An 18,540-nucleotide genomic window follows, 5' to 3' on the forward strand; every position below is an offset into this window, starting at 1 on the left:
TTTTAAGCATACAAGTGTTTCACTTCCCTGGTTAAGTTTATTCCTAAGTATTTTATTCTTTTTTGTGCTATTGTAAGTGGAATTGTTCTCAGTTTCTTTTTTGGATTGTTCATTGTTAATGTAGAACTGCAACTGATTTTTATGTTGATTTTATGTTCTTCAACTTTGTTGAATTCATTTACTAGTAAAAACAATTAATATTCTTAAAAAAGCCATTCTTCACAAATTGCTTGTTTTGTTCAAGCCCAGTGTATCAGAAATTTTAGATAAGTATGGAACTTGTAATTAGGACTCAATTTTTAAATCTCTTAGCAAAGCCTAGTTTTTTAAGTACGTAGTGCTATCCTTGTAGTTGAACTATACTCGTTATTTGTATAGTAAATAGATTTTCTTCCCTTTCTTATTATTTCGCTACAGAAAAGATACACTAGTAGTTCTGGGACATGTAGAAATTGCCTTGAATTATAGACTTGGAGAAGCTTATACAAGATGTATCTTTCCTGTCAAAGAAGAGGCAGTATTTCAAATTGATAGTCTGTTTTTGTATGGCAAGGGATTAATTTTCTTATAGTTCTTATTATATGAGATTTTGAAAAATCCAAGAGTTCAATCCACCTGACAATGAACCTAGTAGTAGGGGAATCCCTTGCTCAATTTCTAAATGTACCCTCAGTCTGTTGCCGGGATAATGACTCATTCATCAATTATCTATTGTGTACCTCCTCTCTAAGTGCTGAGTGCTAGAATAGATTGAAGAATAAGGCATAGTCTTTGCCCCTTGTAGGATAACTTAATGGTAGTATTTATCAATAGTATTGATAAAGCAATCTCATTATTATTTGCTGCTATTCTGTTTTGAATTATATAGGAAAATGCTACAAAACATTTTAAAAAACACACTGAATATATTTTTGCCTGTGTAAACATGATACTATCATTCAGTATTAATTTTGTCTCATATAATCTTATTTTAATAATGTGCCTTTAGATAGGGCAAATATATCTGTAATTTACTTTAGAAGACGTTAATTATTAACTCTTGAGCTTTGACATTTTTTGCAAATACTAATTTTGCTGTAGTATCATTAATATTTTAGTTTGTTTTTCATTTGAGTAGGTGTATATCACCTTATGCAGAAATGTTTTTAAAATTTCATATAAAAGTAATGTGCGTAATTTCAGAAGTTTGTTCAAAGGAGAAAATTATATTTGATAAATTTCTGATACAAATCACTGTCATTTGGAGAATTTTACCTCTGTCACTCCATATAGTTTATATTCATTTAATATTTGTATTATAACTAGTAGGAAATTGGTGTGAAATGTGAAGTTAGTCTACAGACTCTTTGTATATGAATATGAATGTGAAGTTCATGTTGTCATTGAACTTAAATCTTTAAATTGATTAAATTTTTATATAAATTTATTTTTGGTATTTAGGGGCATATCGTGTTAGAGTTGAAGGAGAAGTTTTGGTTATGTAATACGGCAATAATTTTGTTTTCCTTATAAGGAACCTGAGACTCAGAGAAGTTAAAAGATTTCCTTAAGTTCAAATTGAAAATACAACTGCAAAGTCAGAATGAAAACTCAACTAATGCTTTGCAGTGTTGGGGGTATTCTATTGTGGAAAGGGCTTGGTTTTTGCATCACTTGATCAGTTCAAATCCTGGCTCAGCCCTGGTTAGCCACCTTTCTGCCAGATAAGTTAAGGCACTCAAAATTAGTAGGTGCTTTCTCTTTCAGCAGCTGTTCATGTCAACAGGTTCCATTAACCTGTAAGAACCCCTGGAGTTGTGACCATATTTTATCCATTTTTCAAGTATTTACCAGAGAATTGTCATTCCGGTAGCTCCTAGCTGAATAATATATTATAATCGTGCATTTATTTAACCTTCTATTTAATTAAATATTTAACCTAACATTTAACCCTTCTCCTGAATCACTTATTCAGTAAACATTTGGTCTCATTTGTTCAGTAAACATTTCTAGGATATAATGTTTTGTTGACATAGATTGTCTCTTGAGTTGTGTAACGTGGGTTGTATCTTTTTTCAAATCTCTTGTCCCAGCTAGCCTCCTTAAAGTTTTAAGACCAGTTCTTACTGGCTTATGTATGTGTCACACAAACATACGTACAAAAAATAACCAATACCATTCTATAGATAAAGAGGGATAGGTGAGTTTGACTTGAGCCAAACTGAGGATTATAACCTGGGAAGGCCTTTTCCAGAAAGGAAGAAAGCTTTCCAGAGAATCATGGTTTTCACAATAGATTTACACCTTTTTAGAACAAAGAATCATACATTAAACATGGCAGGGTACATACTCATCAAAGTTTCAAAGAGGTACTCAGCTGCGAATTGACAGGTCAGCGTGACCCTGATTTTGCTAGAGGGCCTCACCTGGGTATTACCAACAGGGCGTAGGAGGGGAAGTATGCATTCTTAAGAGTTCATTCTTTAGAGGTTAAAGCAGATGTACAGTGTATGTTTGATAGGGTGTAAGTCAGGCTTTTTAGTTCAAACCGAATCAGTTTTGAACCAGAGTAGCTACCACATATACCTCAATATGTGAAAATCTCTTGTCATGCACCTATATATATTTACATGTGGGTGTGTGTTTATATATGTATTTGCACTCTCCTTTGTTTTGATTTTGTCACCTGGCTTTTTCACGTTGTTTCCTGGTGCTTAAAGTATCATCTCTTCGTTTGAGGCCTAGCCTTGTATGCATATATGAGAGATTGGCATAAAATAGATTTCTTTTTTTCTGTATTCTTTTTTTAAAGATTTTATTTTTCCTTTTTCTCCCCAAAGCCCCCTGGTACATAGTTGTGCATTTTTAGTTGTGGGTCCTTCCAGTTGTGGCATGTGGGATGCCACCTCAGCATGGCTTGACGAGCAGTGCCATGTTCGAACCCAGGATTCGAATCTGTGAAACCCTGGGCCGCTGAAGCAGAGCACGCGAACTTAACTACTCAGCCACGGGGCTGGCCCCCTTTTTCTGTATTCTTGTAGACATGAGTATGTGGTCTTGAGGAAAGTCAGTCAAACAATAGTTAATTTATATAAAGAAATGTTTGTTTGCCAGCTTGTTTGAGAGAGATGAGCCAAAGACACAAACCCAAAAAGATTACAGATTTTAATTTTTTGCTAATGCATTAGGACTCTTGGTCGAGGATAATAATTTGAAAATTCGAACTGACTTAAAGAAGAAGGAATTTATTCCTGCGTATATCTGAGAATATTGAGTTCAAGCATGGGTGGATCCAGGAGCTCTAACAATGTCATTAGAAATATCACTTTCTTACTTCTGTTTTATTCTGTGTTAGCTTTATTTTCCTGCAAACTTTCCTTCGGAGAGGCAGTTGTAATTATCAGCAGTTGCAGGCTTATCTAATCAGTCTAGCTGTGGTGGAAGGAGTTCCTCTTTTACTAATAGCTTCCAGCAAAGTCAGTAGCTTCAATGAATGTCTTAGGATCTGTGGGGTAATAAGCCCAAACCATCACTGTGGCCTGAAGGATGGAATGCTCTGGGCAGGTCTGTCATATATATCCCTCCTAAAGTTAGTGGTATAGACGGGATAGGGAGTTAAGATTCAGATCAGTCCATATGAACTAAAAGTGAGGGGCACAGAAGTTTGTCTGAACGAAAATCAGGAGTCTTTTGTTACTCGAAAAAGGTGGATAAGAATGGTTGCTATAGTGTAAAAATATAATAAAACTGTGTTATTTAATCACAGGTTGGTGAGGGATTGCTACGGTGCTAGATTCCCTGCACGCCTTAGTTGAGTGGTTCGCAAATGTTTTTGCATTTTAAAGTCATCTGGGAAGCTTTTAAATATCTTAATATTTAAATATTAAATCCAATTAAATTATTCCAATTAAATCAGGCCAATTAAATGAGAATTTCTGGGAGTAGCACCCAAGGCTCTGCATTTTTTTTTTTTCTGAAGTTTCCAAAGTTTGATTTCAGTACATAGCCAAGCTACAGAACTGGAGCATTGTATCAGTGCCCCTCAAACTTTCCAGTGGTTTAGGATCACCTGGAGATCTTGTTTAAAATGAGGAGTGCTGGGGCCCACCCCAGAGATTGTGACTCAGTAGATTTGAGGTGGGACTTCAGACATTTCTAGGTGGTGCTGTGTTGTAGGTCCTAGGACTATACTTTGGGGAGTATTGTATTAGATAGATAGAATCTTGAAAATTTGCCGGTTTTAAGTTCTTTAATTTGTAGATTATTAAGTCATTTTTCCACCTGCTAGTCTACAGACTTTGATAACATTTCTTATTTCTGTTTGGTATGCTTATTCCTTCATTAGCATTTGCTGTACTAGGTTCTATAGATACAAAGCTAGTGTGGACACAGGTGTACACAGCTTCAGATCATTTTGTTGTTGCATCAAGAAGATTGATTCTGACATCATAAAATCCTAACGTTCGTTCAGAGAATTTTCTTTAATGCCATTATAGAAATTAACTCACAGAACTCATTTGCCCATTACCTTTTTACTTCTGTTCCTTTTTGCCCTTTAACCTCAGTGACTTCAAAGGCTTAAAATTAAAATGTTTTGGTGCAATTTAAATGTATCTCTGATTAATGTGTGATGTGTGCCTTAGAACCATTTATAATTGTGTATTGTTCTGCTGGTCCGAAACATTGTTTATATAATCAACATAGTCCACCTACTTCCAGACTATCATCCCCTTTTGGACACAGTGTTTAATTGTCATATTAATTGTAGATGTTTCTTCCTACTGATGCTTTAAACGTACGTTTGTCTATCCTTGTGAGAATTCACTTGCCAAATTATTTTGAATCTTATATATGATAAAAATAAATCATATTATGAATGGATACATGCTAGTTATTTTAGTTTGCCTGTTGATAGACATGAACTGTATGATGCTGAACATTTTCTTTTTATGTTGTTTCTTTTAAACAGGCTAATAGCACGTCAGCTTGCTAAAATCCATGCTATTCATGCACACAATGGCTGGATTCCCAAATCTAATCTGTGGCTAAAGATGGGAAAATATTTCTCTCTAATTCCCACAGGATTTGCAGATGAAGACATTAATAAAAGGTAAAATCACTTTTACATTCAAAAATATGTTTTACATTGCTTTGCTATATATTTAGGGTTTCAAAGATAACTGCAGGGTTTCTGTGTATAAAATCTGGTTTGGTTTATCTCTTTTAATAAAATAAGCATTGGTCCATTTGACTCTCAGATGGCACTGCAGAAAAAACTGCCCCTCTCTCTTCCCCGGCTGACTCGGGGAAAAAAAACCCCCAAGACTGTACAAAAACGAGGAGCAGGGAGCTGAGTAGAGGTGAGGGACCAAGAAACAAATAGAGAACATTTATTTGGAAATAAAGGTAATGTAAAGATCACTATGAATGAGTACATTTTTCCATAGTATGAGTTGGCCATAGAGGCTTTTTAAAAATAATTTCCTTTCGTTCAAAGCTGTTTTGATTGGCACTAGAAATCAACATTGGGGCAGTGTAGTAATACTGGAGTGTGAAAAAGTTTGGGTTTAGTTTACTGTGACGAAGTCCCAGATAATAAGCTTGAAAATTTGTTTACTGGAGCCTTATTCAGCTTTTGTAAGACTGACTCCCCAGGTTCACACTCAGTCGGGTATTTCATTGTTTTCTATATAAAAATTTTTATAAATCAGTATTTAGAATCTAAATTATATGAACATATTTTTACAGGGTGTGATTAGTACTCTTACAGAAATTGGAGATCTTGTTTTGTCCTTTATACCAAAACATACATGAAGACTTCACCTTTTGTATTCAGAAAGTCTTTTTTTTTTAAGACAACAGAGGCAAGCAGGACTTAGAAATTATTTTTTATTTTTTATAATTCATTAGGTAAAATATATATATTGTTCTGTTGAGTTTGATTATTTCAAAGATTAGTTTGATTCACTCTGTGTATGTGTTTGTATTTGTAGGTAGTTTGTCAGACTTTGAATTTGATAGGGATATTATACCCCTTGGACTGAGGTAAGCAAACATCTGGAAGTCTCCAGTATGCTGGATGTTCAGGAAATGACAGCATAAAAATGGAAAATTCTCTTTTGAAATAGCTATCTTATTGAAAGGTTTTGGGGAAAACCACTTAAAATGATGAAGTAGATGGCAATAGTGAATGCGAGGTCTTCTGACTTTTTAGGATAGTGCAGAGGTGAGAGGCAGTCTAGTATTGCATGCGTTAAGAGCACAGGACTCTGGAGCCAAACTGCCTGGGATCAAATCTCACTTCTGCCAATTAACAGTTCTGCTGGGTAACCTTGGGCAAGTTACCTATTTCCTCATTTGTATAATGGAAATAACAGGAGTGGTATATTTAACTTTCAGGGTTTTTTTGAGGATTAATTGAGTTAGTATATATAAAGTGCTTAGAACAGTGCCTGGCCATATAAGTGTTAAATTTTAGCTGCTGTTTGAAAAATTATTATTATTATTCACAGGAGTTTATTTATGTAGGTTTTGGGTTACATTTCCTAGACTCTCCAAGATATACCTTAAATCCTTGAGGTTAGTAATACTCTGGAGAAGCTGGAGATGCACTGTGATAAATAACAGAGCGTAAGCACCCTGCTCCAATAGAATATACAACACTAGAACATTAAAAGCAATTTATATATTAAAAATATTTTTCATATTTTCTTCCATTTGTTTTTGTTTGTACATGATTATAATTTTTTTGAGGTCATATTGTGTAATTTCAGGTATACATTGTTATTTTTCAGTAACACTAATCTCTTCTCTTTGTCCATGTGTTTATCTTCCACATCTGAGTGAAATCATACGGTGTTTGTCTGTTTCTGACTTATTTTACTTGACATTCATACCCTCAGGGTCCATCCATATTCTTGCAAATGGGACAATTTTGTCTTTTTTTATGGCTGAATAATATTCCATTCCATACATACAGTAGTATTCCATATATATATCTCTCTCACATTTTCTTTATCCATTCATCAGTTGATGGGCACTTGGATTGCCTCCACATCTTGGCTATTGTGAATAATGCTGCCGTGAACATAGGGGTGTGTAGATCTCTTTGGATTGTTGATTTCATGTTTTGGATAAATACTCAGGTGGGATAACTAGATCGTATGGTAATTCTGTTTTTAAGTATTATTTTTTTGGTGAGGAAGATTGGCCCTCAGCTAACATCTGTTGCCGATCTTCCTCTTTTTGCTTGAGGAAGATTGTCCCTGAGCTAACATCTGTGCCGATCTTCCTCTATTTTATGTGGGCTGCCTCTACAGCATGGCCTGATGAACAGTGCTGGGCCAGTGCCCGGGACCTGAACCTCTGAATGCTGGGCCACCAAAATAGAGTGCATGAACTTAACCACTAAGCCACTGGGCCAGCCCCAACATGGATATTTTAACTGTGTTTATTCTTCCAATCCATAAGCAGAGAATATCTTTTTATTTTTGTATGTATTCTTTGATTTCTTTCAATAATGTCTTATAGTTTTCAGTGTATAGGTGTTTCACCTCCTTGGTTAAATTAGTTCCTGGATATTATATTCTTTTTGTTGCAATTGTAAATGGGATTGTATTCTTGACTTCTCTTTCTACTAGTTCATTATTAGTGTATAGAAATGCAACTGATTTTTGTTAAGTTGATTTTGTACCCTGCCACTTTTCTGTCGTTGATTATTTCTGATAGCTTTCTGGTGGATTCTTTAGTCTGCAAACAGCAAGAGTTTTACTTCTTCCTTTCCAATTTGCATACCTTTTGTTTCTTTTTCTTTCCTAATTGCTCTGGCCAAAACCTCTAGTACTATGTTGAATAAGAGTGGTGAGAATGGGCATCTTTTTCTTGTTCCTTTTCTCAAAGGAGTGGCTTTCATTTTTTCAGCTTTAAGTATGATGTTGGCTATGGGTTTGTCATATATAGGCTTTATATGTTGAGGTACTTTCCTTCCATACCCATTTTATTGAGAGTTTTTATCATAAATGGATATTGGATCTTGTCAAATGCTTTCTCTGCATCTATTGAGATGATCATGTGACTTTTATTCCTCATTTTGTTAATGTGGTATATCAGACTGATTGACTTGTGCATATTGAACCATCCCTGCATCCTGGGTATAAATCCTACTTGATCATGGTGTATGATCCTTTTAATGTGTTGCTGTATTTGATTTGCCAATATTTTGTTGAGGATTTTTGCATCTATGTTCCTCAGCGATATTGGCCTGTAGTTTTACCTCTTTGTGTTATCCTTGTCTGGGAGAATGAATTAGGAAGAGTTGATCGTCTTCAATTTTTTGAAATAGTTTAAGAAGGATAGGTATTAAATCTTCTTTTGATGTTTGTTAGAATTCTCCAGAGAAGCCATCTGGTCCTGGAATTTTGCTTTTTGGAAGGTTTTTGATTACTGTTTCAATGTCTTTTACTTGTGATTGGTCTATTCAAATTCTCTATTTCTTATTTGTTCAGTTTTGGGAGGTTGTATAAATCTAAGAATTTAATTCAGTTTATTCTAGGTTGTCCAATATATTTTTTCAGTATTCTCTTATTATCCTCTGTATTTCTGTTGTATCTGTTGTAATTACTTCTCTTTCATTTTTAATTTTATTTATATGTGCCTTCTCTCTTTTTTCTTAGTCTGGCTAAGGGTTTGTCAATTTTGTTTATCTTTTCAAAGAACACCTCTTAGTTTCATTGCTCCTTTCTATTGCTTTTTGAGTCTGTATTTCATTTATTTCTGCTCTAATTTTTATTATTTCCCTCCTTCTGCTGACTTTGGGCTTTGTTCTTTTTCTGGTTCTGTTAGGTGTAGTTTAAGATTACTTATTTGAGATTTTTCTTGTTTGTTGAGGTAGGCATGTATTGCTGTAAATTTCCCTGATAGCACCACTTTTGCTGCATCCCATGAGAGTTGGTATGTTGTGTTTTCATTTTCATTTGTCTCCAGGTACTTTTTGATTTTCCCTTTGATTTTTTTCATTGATTCAGTGATTGTTCAGTAGCATGTTATTTAGTCTCCACATATTTGTGACTTTCCCAGCTTTTTTCTTGTAATTGATTGCTAGTTTCATAGCGTTATGGTCAGGAAAGATGCTTGATATGATTTCAGTCTTCTTAAATTTTTTGAGATTTGTGTTGTTTCCCAGCATATGGTCTATCTTTGAAAATGTTCCATGTGCACTTGAGAAGAATTTGCATTCTGCTGTTTTTTTTTTTTAAAGATTTTATTTTTCCTTTTACTCCCAAAGCCCCCCTGTACATAGTTGTGTAGTTTTAGTTATGGGTCTTTCTAGTTGTGGCATGTGGGATGCCGCCTCAGCATGGCTTAGATGAGCAGCGCCATGTCTGCGCCCAGGATTTGAGCTGGCGAAACCCTGGGCTGCCGAAGCGGAGAGCATGAACTTAACCACTCGGCCATGGGGTTCTGCTGTTTTTTGATGGAATGTTCTATATATATCTATTAAGTCCATCTAGTCTAATATTTCATTTAAGGCCACTATTTCCTCGTTGACTTTGTGTCTGGATGATCTATCCATTGATGTAAGTGGGATGCTGGGGTCCTCTACTATTATTATGTTGCTATGAATTTCTCCCTTTAGGTCTGTTAATAGTTGTTTTATATACTTTGGTGCTCCTGTGTCAGGTGCATATATATTTATAAGTGTTATATCCTCTTGGTGGACTGTCCCTTTTATCATTGTATACTGCCCCTCTTTTTCTCTCATTGTCTTTTTTATCTTGAAGTCTACTTTGTCTGGTATAAGTATGGCAACACCTGCTTTCTTTTACTTGCCATTAGCTTGGAGTATCGTCTTCCATCCCTTCACTCTCAGCCTATGTTTGTCTTTAGAGTTGACATGTTTCCTGGAGGCAGCATACTCTTGGGTCTTGTTTTTTAATCTGTCCAGCCAGTCTATGTCTGTTGATTGGAGAATTCAATCCGTTTACATTCAGAGTGATTACTGATATATGAAGGGTTAACACTGCCATTTTATCTCTTGTTTTCTGGGTGTTTTATATTTCCATTTTTCCTTTTCCCTTCTGTTTCTTACTGCCATTTCAGTTTGGTGGTTTTCTCAGTTTTCTCTTTATTTATGGCTTGTGGCTCTGTTCTGATTTTTTGTTTAGTGGTTACTATGAGGTTTGTATAAAAGATCTCATAGATGAGATAGTCCATTTTCTGATAGCCTCTTATCTCCTTTAGCCTAAGTGGTTTCCGTTCGTTACCTCTTCCTCTTCTGAGTTATTGTTGTCACAAATTGTTCTTTTCTGTGTTGTGAGTTTGTGACTGAACTGAAGTGTTTCTAGTTATTTTTGATGCTTTCTTTCCCTTTGTCTTTTATGTTATAGTTAAGTGTTTACTAACCTATTCTGATATAGAGCTGCAATTTTCTGGTTCTATTTGTGTATTTATTTCCTTGCTCAAGGTTTTGTAAACCTTTGCTTTTTAGTTTCAGATGGGAGTTTCAACGTTTCTTGTAAGGCAGGGCTAGTGATGATGAACTCCCTCAGCTTTTGTTTATCTTGGAAAGCTTTTATTTCTCCATCATGTCTGAAGGATAATTTTGCTGGATAGAGTATTCTTGGCTGAAAATTGTTGCCCCTCAGTATTTTGAATATATCATTCCACTCTCTCCTAGTCTGTAAGGTTTCTGCTGAGAAATCTGCTGAAATCCTGATAGGCATTCCTTTGTAGGTTACTTTCTTCTGCCTTGCTGTCCTTAATATTTTTTCTTTGTCATTGACTTTTGCCAGCTTTACTATTACATGCCTTGGAGAAGGCCTGTTTGCTTTGATGTGTTTAGGAGCTGTATTGTCTTCATGAACCTGTAAATCTGTTTCTTCCCAAGGTTTGGGAGGTTCTCAGTTACTTCTTTGACCAAGCTCTCTGCTTCTTTCTCCTTCCCTTCTCTCTCTGGAATGCCTGTAATCCTTATCTTGCTTTTCCTGATTGAGTCAGATATTTCCCAAAGAATTTCTTCATTTTTAAGAAATCTTAGTTCTTTCTCCTCCTCCACCTGAAGCATTTCTATATTTCTATCCTGTAAATCATTAATTTTGTCCTTCGTAACATCGACTCTATGTTTTATGGATTCTGGATTTTTTTTTTCTCATTGTGTTCTTCATATCAATAATTTCTATTTGGTTTTCTTTTAGTATTTCAGTCAATTTGAAGTGTTCCTTCTACTCATTAATTTTATTCCTGAGCTTGTTGAACTGTCTTTCTGGGTTTTCTTGTAACTCACTGAGTTTCTTTATGATAACTATTTTGATTTCTCTATCATTTATATTGTAAATTTTGTGAGTTCAGGATTGGTTTCTGGAGACTGGTTATTTTCCTTCTGCTCTGAAGTATTAATGTAGTTCTTTGTGCTGTTTGATGAAATGATCCTTTGCTGGTGCATTTGTGGTAGTAGCAGGTTACAGAATCCACCTTCCACCGCTGGTGGGGAGGAGGGGCAGGAGCTGTGTTTTCTGATCCCACCCCATCTTCTGGAAGTTGCGCTAGTAGGTCTGATCTGCATTTGCGTACTGGCTGCAGCTGCTTGGGAGGTTGTGCATGCACATGCAGGTGGGGCCTCTCTGTTCTGCTGGTGCGTTGCTCCGGATCAGGACCACTGAGCTCAGCAGCAAACCAGCTGAGCTGGTGTGCTAGATGTGAGGGGAGGGGTGCTTTCTTTCACGTGCAGGCTGGCTCTGGGCTTGTGGGCGGCTCGGCTGAACTGTGTGCTAGGTGGGGGCCGCTCTTTGCGGGCTGAGCTCCACCACTGAGTGGGGAGCATTTCAATGGGTAAGGCTACATGATTGTAATTATTATGTTCATAATTGTTTGAATCCTACTATTTCCATTCAACTCTGTACTTTTTAAATAGATTCTTGAACAGTTAGGCCATTTTGAAAATAGCATATAGGGGTTACTTTTTGAAGCTTTTGCAGAAAAGAATGTATGTAGAAAAGAATGCACTAGTGGGGAAAATACAGGTAACAACCACCTGAATAGGCAAATTCATTAAAGTAAATTCACTGATACAGAATCTTTATTGTTTTGTAAAATGGAAAGGTAAGACATAATTTGAGAGACTGTAGAGAAAAATGAAGAGAACTTGGCTTAAGTATTAAGGGAAGAAGAGAGAAAGTAACAGCAATTTTGTAAGCCTGATGGTGCTATTGAGGAATTAATGGTAGCACCCTATTTTTGTTTCATTTTATTTTTATCAAATGAATACAAATGTAGTGTCATAAATAGTGTGGAAGAGTGTAGGACAAAAAGCTGTGATCTCTAGTCCTGCTTGTCGCATTTTCTCCCATCCTTCCCGGTCTCACTACTCTGAGGTAATTTCTATAATAGATAATATGAGTATTCTGTGATATCATTATCATATGATGGTGTAACAATCAATGATTATATTATTATCATATAATAATGAGTTGATTTATCAGTAGTAGATAATATCTATGACTTTGAAAAGGTGAATTTAGCTGATTTATACTGCATTCACTAGTAATCTTCAAATAAATGTTTTACCTCTTTAATGGACTGTCTTTGTAACTTTAAATAATATCCTTAAACCTCTTTTTATTAAACTCTTTGTGTCTTGGTGTCCCCATCTATAAAACAGAGATAAATGTAAAACATTTAGTATAGTGCTTAGTAAATGTTAGCTATTATGTATATAGTTTTTCCTCCCAATTTTGTAGTGATAGATTTTTTAGTTTTTCCCCTGCATTTTAACTGTTGCTCAGTTTCTTTTTATTCATCATTAAGTTCATTATAAAGATTTTTCTTTATTCCAATTTTGGAATAATTGGCTTGTTTTTTTTTTTTTTTTAAAGATTTTATTTTTTCCTTTTTCTCCCCAAAGCCCCCCGGTACATAGTTGTATATTCTTCGTTGTGGGTCCTTCTAGTTGTGGCATGTGGGACGCTGCCTCAGCGTGGTTTGATGAGCAGTGCCATGTCCGCGCCCAGGATTCGAACCAACGAAACACTGGGCCGCCTGCAGCGGAGCGCCCGAACTTAACCACTCGGCCACGGGGCCAGCCCCTGGAATAATTGGCTTGTTTTAATTTAGGATTCTTTGTAATTAAGTGGAAAGAACTTCTTAAAAATAGATTTTAATCCTTAATCAAACTTGAAACAAAATGTTGCCGTTAATATAAACAAGATATAACTCTTCTTTTAAAACTGAAAGGTTCCTAAGTGATGTCCCAAGCCCTCAGATTCTTCAGGAGGAGATGACTTGGATGAAGGAGATTCTTTCCAACCTGGGCTCACCTGTTGTGCTTTGCCATAATGACCTATTGTGTAAGAATATAATCTACAATGAGAAACAAGGTAGGTATTTGACCTTAGCAGTAAGTCAAGTTGATTTCTTTATGTTCTTAATGATCCTTTGATCTTTCTATCAGTAAATAAGTTTAATTCAAATGCAAGAATTAAAAACATGTATGATGTCTTAAAAGTTTTCTTTCACATTTTAAAGTCTTGATAACTGTGCTAAACTAGGAATATATGTTCTGTGTCTATTTGTATAAAATATGTTTCTTAAAATTGGTTTATTAGAAACAGTTTGTGATTCCTGTTAGAGTTTTAAATGATAAAGTGACTGTTTATAAATTTATGTGTAAAACCTATTTGGTAATTCATGGTTTGAAAATGCACCTGCTTGTAATGGGGTTTATGAAAGACCAACTGACATTGCACTGCTTTATAGATACAGAAGTTTTCTCAGTGTTGGGAAGGACAACAGTATTAGAAACAAATATGTCTCCTGGTTTCCTATTATCTGTTTATTATGATGATTTGTTAGATATTTTGATGCTAAGGAGAGAGTTACAGATGGAGGAAATGTTATTTGTAGTTGCCGAAATTTCTCTCTACTAAAGTAGTAATCAAGAAGCTGTGGTAAATAGTTTTAACATTTTTTGAGGTAGACAGTAATACTTTTTGGTGAAATGCCTTTTGGGATTGTTTGTATCTTGCTGTATTCAAATTCTCTATGTTTTCATCTTTAAGAAACACTTGGTTGCATTATATTATTTGATAAAGTGGTTTGAGGTTTGGTTGCTAAATGATAGATGCTCTTCAATACTAAATTGAAATTTAAAGATATAATTTGGGTTGAAGGATTAGTATTAATTCAAAATGTCTTTTGAAACTTTATGAAGCTATTGCGTTTTATAAAGGAAACCAATTTCGAAGATAGTCATTATAGCTGGAAGATTATTTTGAATCAAAAGTGTGCTGTTGTGAAGATACCAAAGCCAGAGAATTCTCATTAATGGTCATAATTATATTAAATAACTATTTATGGCCATCCTTATTAGATTCTAAATTGAGACTATACTAATGCAAAGATTGTTAATATTTGTTACTGACTTCAAGTTGAAGAAAATCAACCAAAGAACACTGTCATGGGTGGTAAACTGAAGCACAGATTTTCAAAACCATGTTTGAGTACCTATTATATTTGATAGTTTAATGTGGATTAGAGATTCTATTTTCTAAAATATATTGAGCTAACATCTTTATTTTGAATGTCTTGAAATCTTTCTGTGGAGTAACTTTTTTTAAAACTTTAGGTGTACCCTTACGTAGTTGACAGTGTCCTTTACTATATGTACTAGTATATATGTCATAGTATTTATGTACTCCATTATATACTAGTAACCAAATCTCAAAGCCATTTGTGAGACAAGAGTATTAATTATGCGTTAAAGTGATGTGTTAGCTTTTAAGTTCAGTGCAAGACCTAATAACACATTATTTTATATAATAGAATTTCAAGTGAGGGACTTCATCTTACGTTTTTGAAGTGGACACTCAGCTTTATTTTTAACTGCAAATTAATTTTAAAAAATTTCCTTTATAATATAATTTTAACTTTTCATATTTTTATTTTATATCTTTTGCATATTCATTTCACAGAACAAACTTATACATAAAACTAAAACATAAGGGACCAAAAAAATCAGATTACTTTGTCTTATGTATTTAAAAATGCATTTACTTTTTTATTTAGCTAGTTGCCTATCTAACCTATTGATCAGTGATATGAAAAGTTCTCATATTTTCATATAAAATCTTTATGCTTTAGTTTGGCTTTAAGAGTTCAAGGTTGTCATTTGTTTATTTTACTAAGAGTTACCGAAATCATCTTTTTGCATCTGATTTTTCTTTCTTACATAGAAGAATAAATTTCACAGTTCAACAAATGTAACTTATGTTGATAGATTTTTTAAAGTTGGCCCTTCTTTGTAGAAATCTCATGTACCATTTATTCTCGTCTTTGTGGTTATGTTTGTGTGTTAGTTATGGAGATGTTCTGTTATTTTTTCTTACCAATGGTTTTGTAGTGTCCGTTAGGAAGGCTAGTTTGGACTGTGTGGCATCCATTAAAGAAAAAAAAACAACTTCTATGTGATTACTTGATACATAAGCATTAAGAAAATATGGTTGAATGTTGTTCAGGTAAAATCTAAAACTCATAAAAGTGTGGCAAGAAGCTTGTTCTGTTTATTATTATCTTACTTTGTTTCAACTTAGGAGCTAATGGTTTTGAAGTAATACAACTGTATGACATATTTGTCTTTAGTTATAAGGAGAAGATACCATGCCTCATACTTAAAAAAATGTAAATTCTGGAAATTTAGTACATTTAATAAGCAAAACATGTATATTCGAGACTAGCATAGTGTTCGTACTTAGAGCTGCCATCTCAAGGAGGGTAATTAAAATGAGAATATAGACTGCAAAGTTCTTTACCTTCTTAACTGGTTCCTTTGTTGTAGCATCTAAAAAGCCAAGTGTTAAGTTTTTTGAGATTAAAATAGTTCCTACATAGAATAAATAAACTGCATATTATATTCACAAATGTGTTTGATTTGTTATCACTTTTTAAATCCTTCATGTGGTTTAAACTCAGGGCTTTACCCTTTTGAACCCACCTATGAGATATATAAAAATAATAAGATGAAAGCCAAAAGACTGGCCTTTGCATCGTGAAGCTCAGTATCTCTCTCTAGTCTGTTGTAGACTCTTAGTTTCTCAGAAGTGCAAATTTTAAACTTCATGAATTTATAGTGGATCATCTTGCAGTCTCTGCGTGTATTTTTCAACTATAATAACTTAGATTTTGAATATTGTAACTAGATTAAAAATTTCATATAACTGTTAAAAGCAGATGTATTAAAGCTTAATTAGAACCAAGAGAAGTCAGAAAGAGTATAGATTTTGGAATCAAGCATACTTGTGTTCAAATCCCTGCTAAATCATATATGGAATTAAGTGGTAATTAGACAAATCATTTTCTCTCTCTGTTGAATGTATTTGATCCTTGACTATCGGCACCAGAATCACCTAGGGTACTTGGAGGAAAATGCAGGTTTCTGGGCCCCATCCAAGACAAACTGAAAAAGAATTTCTATAGATGAATTTAGGAATATGTATGATTAACAGATTTTCAGGAGGTGCTCATACTGTTGATAGTCTAAAACTTTAGTTTGCTTTATTTGTAACTTAGAGATGATATGTAGTTCAGATGGTTCCTGACAAGATTTTAGATCATGCATATAGAGTATATAGCACTGGAGTACGTACTTATTCTATTAGCAGCTCTCAGTGGCAGCTATTCTACTGTGATAGAGGTTGACAAACTTTTTTTCTAAAGGGCTAGATAGTTTGAGTACCATATTATAGTCTCTTTTGCAACTATTCAACTCTAGTTGTAGCACAGAAACAGCTAGATAATACATAAATAAATATGTGTGGGTGTGTTCCAATAAAACTTTATTTACAAAAACAGGCAGTGGGCTGCCATTGGCCTGAGCATATGTATTTTGCTAACACCTGTTTTATGATTATAGGATGCATTTTACAAAGTGTATTTGATTCTGAAAAAGTGAAAATGGTTACTGTAAGCCAGAAGTTTAACTATGTCGTATAACTAGAAGATTTACGCCTCATGGGTATGAGATGACAATTCAGTTTGTTTTTAAGTGCAACTTACAGATTCTGTCTTAACTATAACTTGAGTGATTAAAGTTTAAAAATGTCTGTATATATAAGTGCATATTTATACACACACACACAAACACACAAACATGAAGACTGTGAGCTCCGTGCAGTTTATAGGCACTTTCACATGCGAATGTTACAGGAATTGGTAGGCATCGCAGGAAGAAATACTACCTCTACTTGTTCTCACCATGTCAGTTGACAGGACTCAGGAATATGGGAGAAGAGTGAGCTTCCTTTCTGAAGTTGATGGTAGCTGTCAAGATTTTTGAAAAGTTAGTCAGTGCCAGGAATTAGGTGGTTGGTAAACTTCGACCCATTCCTTGCCTTCAGTGAGATGACATCTTAAAAAGGTAAGAAAAGAATACTTAATGATATGATGATAGAATTTATTATGTAATGAGAAAACCAAAAGCAGTGGTTCTTGCTCCAGAACTGTAAGTCTTATCAGTCATCTTTGAAATTAATTAATAATTAATTTTAAAAATTTTTTGCTAAGTAGAACAAATTGTAATATTGCTTATTGACTAACTGATTTCAGTTCTAATATTTTAATTAATCCTTTGCTGACATTTTAGAAGTAATTGCTAAAGCTTTTGAGTTTGTCTCACGTCCTGATGCTCTGTCAGAGTGTTTATTGGTGACTATTTTGTTTCTCTCCCTCTCCCCCATTTCTTCGTAAAAGCTCGTGTAAAGATCTACTATATAACTTAAAATTTCATTAGTGGCAATCATTGATTGTTTTCTCTGTCAGCAAAATACAAGAAGCTGATTTACAGCTATTTAAGGAAATATAAATGAGTGGAAGAAAAGGAAAGCCTTTTCTGGGGATTATAGAACAAACCAGGTTTTCTTTAGAGTTCTACGCAATATATATAGAAAATGCGTGTCACCATTCTTAGTTACTTGATTGACTCTAAATCTTATCCACTCTATAATTATTCATGAAAAGGCATTGTTGTGGTTGAGATTGTTCCATTGATGTTTTAATGGCTTAGGGGAGGTTTTTTTATTGGTTTTACTTTAAAATTTAAGTAAATATAAATTTATTTTTATATTTTGGAAATCTGTGTTTTCCAGGGTGGAGTTGTTTTTTATGAAGGATAATCTTAACCTTGTTTTAACTTGTATTCCAGATCACTATTTAGCATGAAATAAAATATCCCTAAATCAGGTAATAAAAAATTTAAATGGACTGTGAAAACCCAAACTCTTAAGGAAGAGCTGTCTAAAATAGTTACTAGTTTAGTGTTTTTTCTTTACTTAATTCAGTCCCGCTGTATGTTTAATCATATACTTGAATAAGAATGTCAGAAATGCCACACTTTGTTCTTTAGGATTTCATGCTTATCCTCCCTCCCCACATTTAAACATGTGTGTTATTATGTGTCTCAGCATTCTCCGAAAAGTCTCCCGTTTATTCCACTAGCATTTGAATACTTCCTGTGTGCTAGTGATTGCTCTGTGGGTTGTGTTATGAAAGGGACCTACTGCCCCTCTAGGAAGCCAT

At 34.4% G+C, this 18,540-nt stretch overlaps 1 protein-coding gene across 1 annotated transcript in view; it reads left to right on the forward strand.

Annotated features, from left to right (window-relative positions):
* Positions 1-18,540, forward strand: part of ETNK1 (ethanolamine kinase 1) — a 74,195-nt gene that overhangs the window by 35,419 nt on the left and 20,236 nt on the right. The window contains exons 3-4 of the mRNA XM_023643241.2: positions 4,949-5,089; positions 13,207-13,349. Coding sequence (XP_023499009.2) covers positions 4,949-5,089; positions 13,207-13,349 — 284 coding nt within the window. The remainder of the gene's footprint in view (positions 1-4,948; positions 5,090-13,206; positions 13,350-18,540) is intronic.

The sequence above is a fragment of the Equus caballus genome, chromosome 6 (assembly GCF_041296265.1).
Source record: "Equus caballus isolate H_3958 breed thoroughbred chromosome 6, TB-T2T, whole genome shotgun sequence".
In the NCBI taxonomy this organism is placed as follows: domain Eukaryota; kingdom Metazoa; phylum Chordata; class Mammalia; order Perissodactyla; family Equidae; genus Equus; species Equus caballus.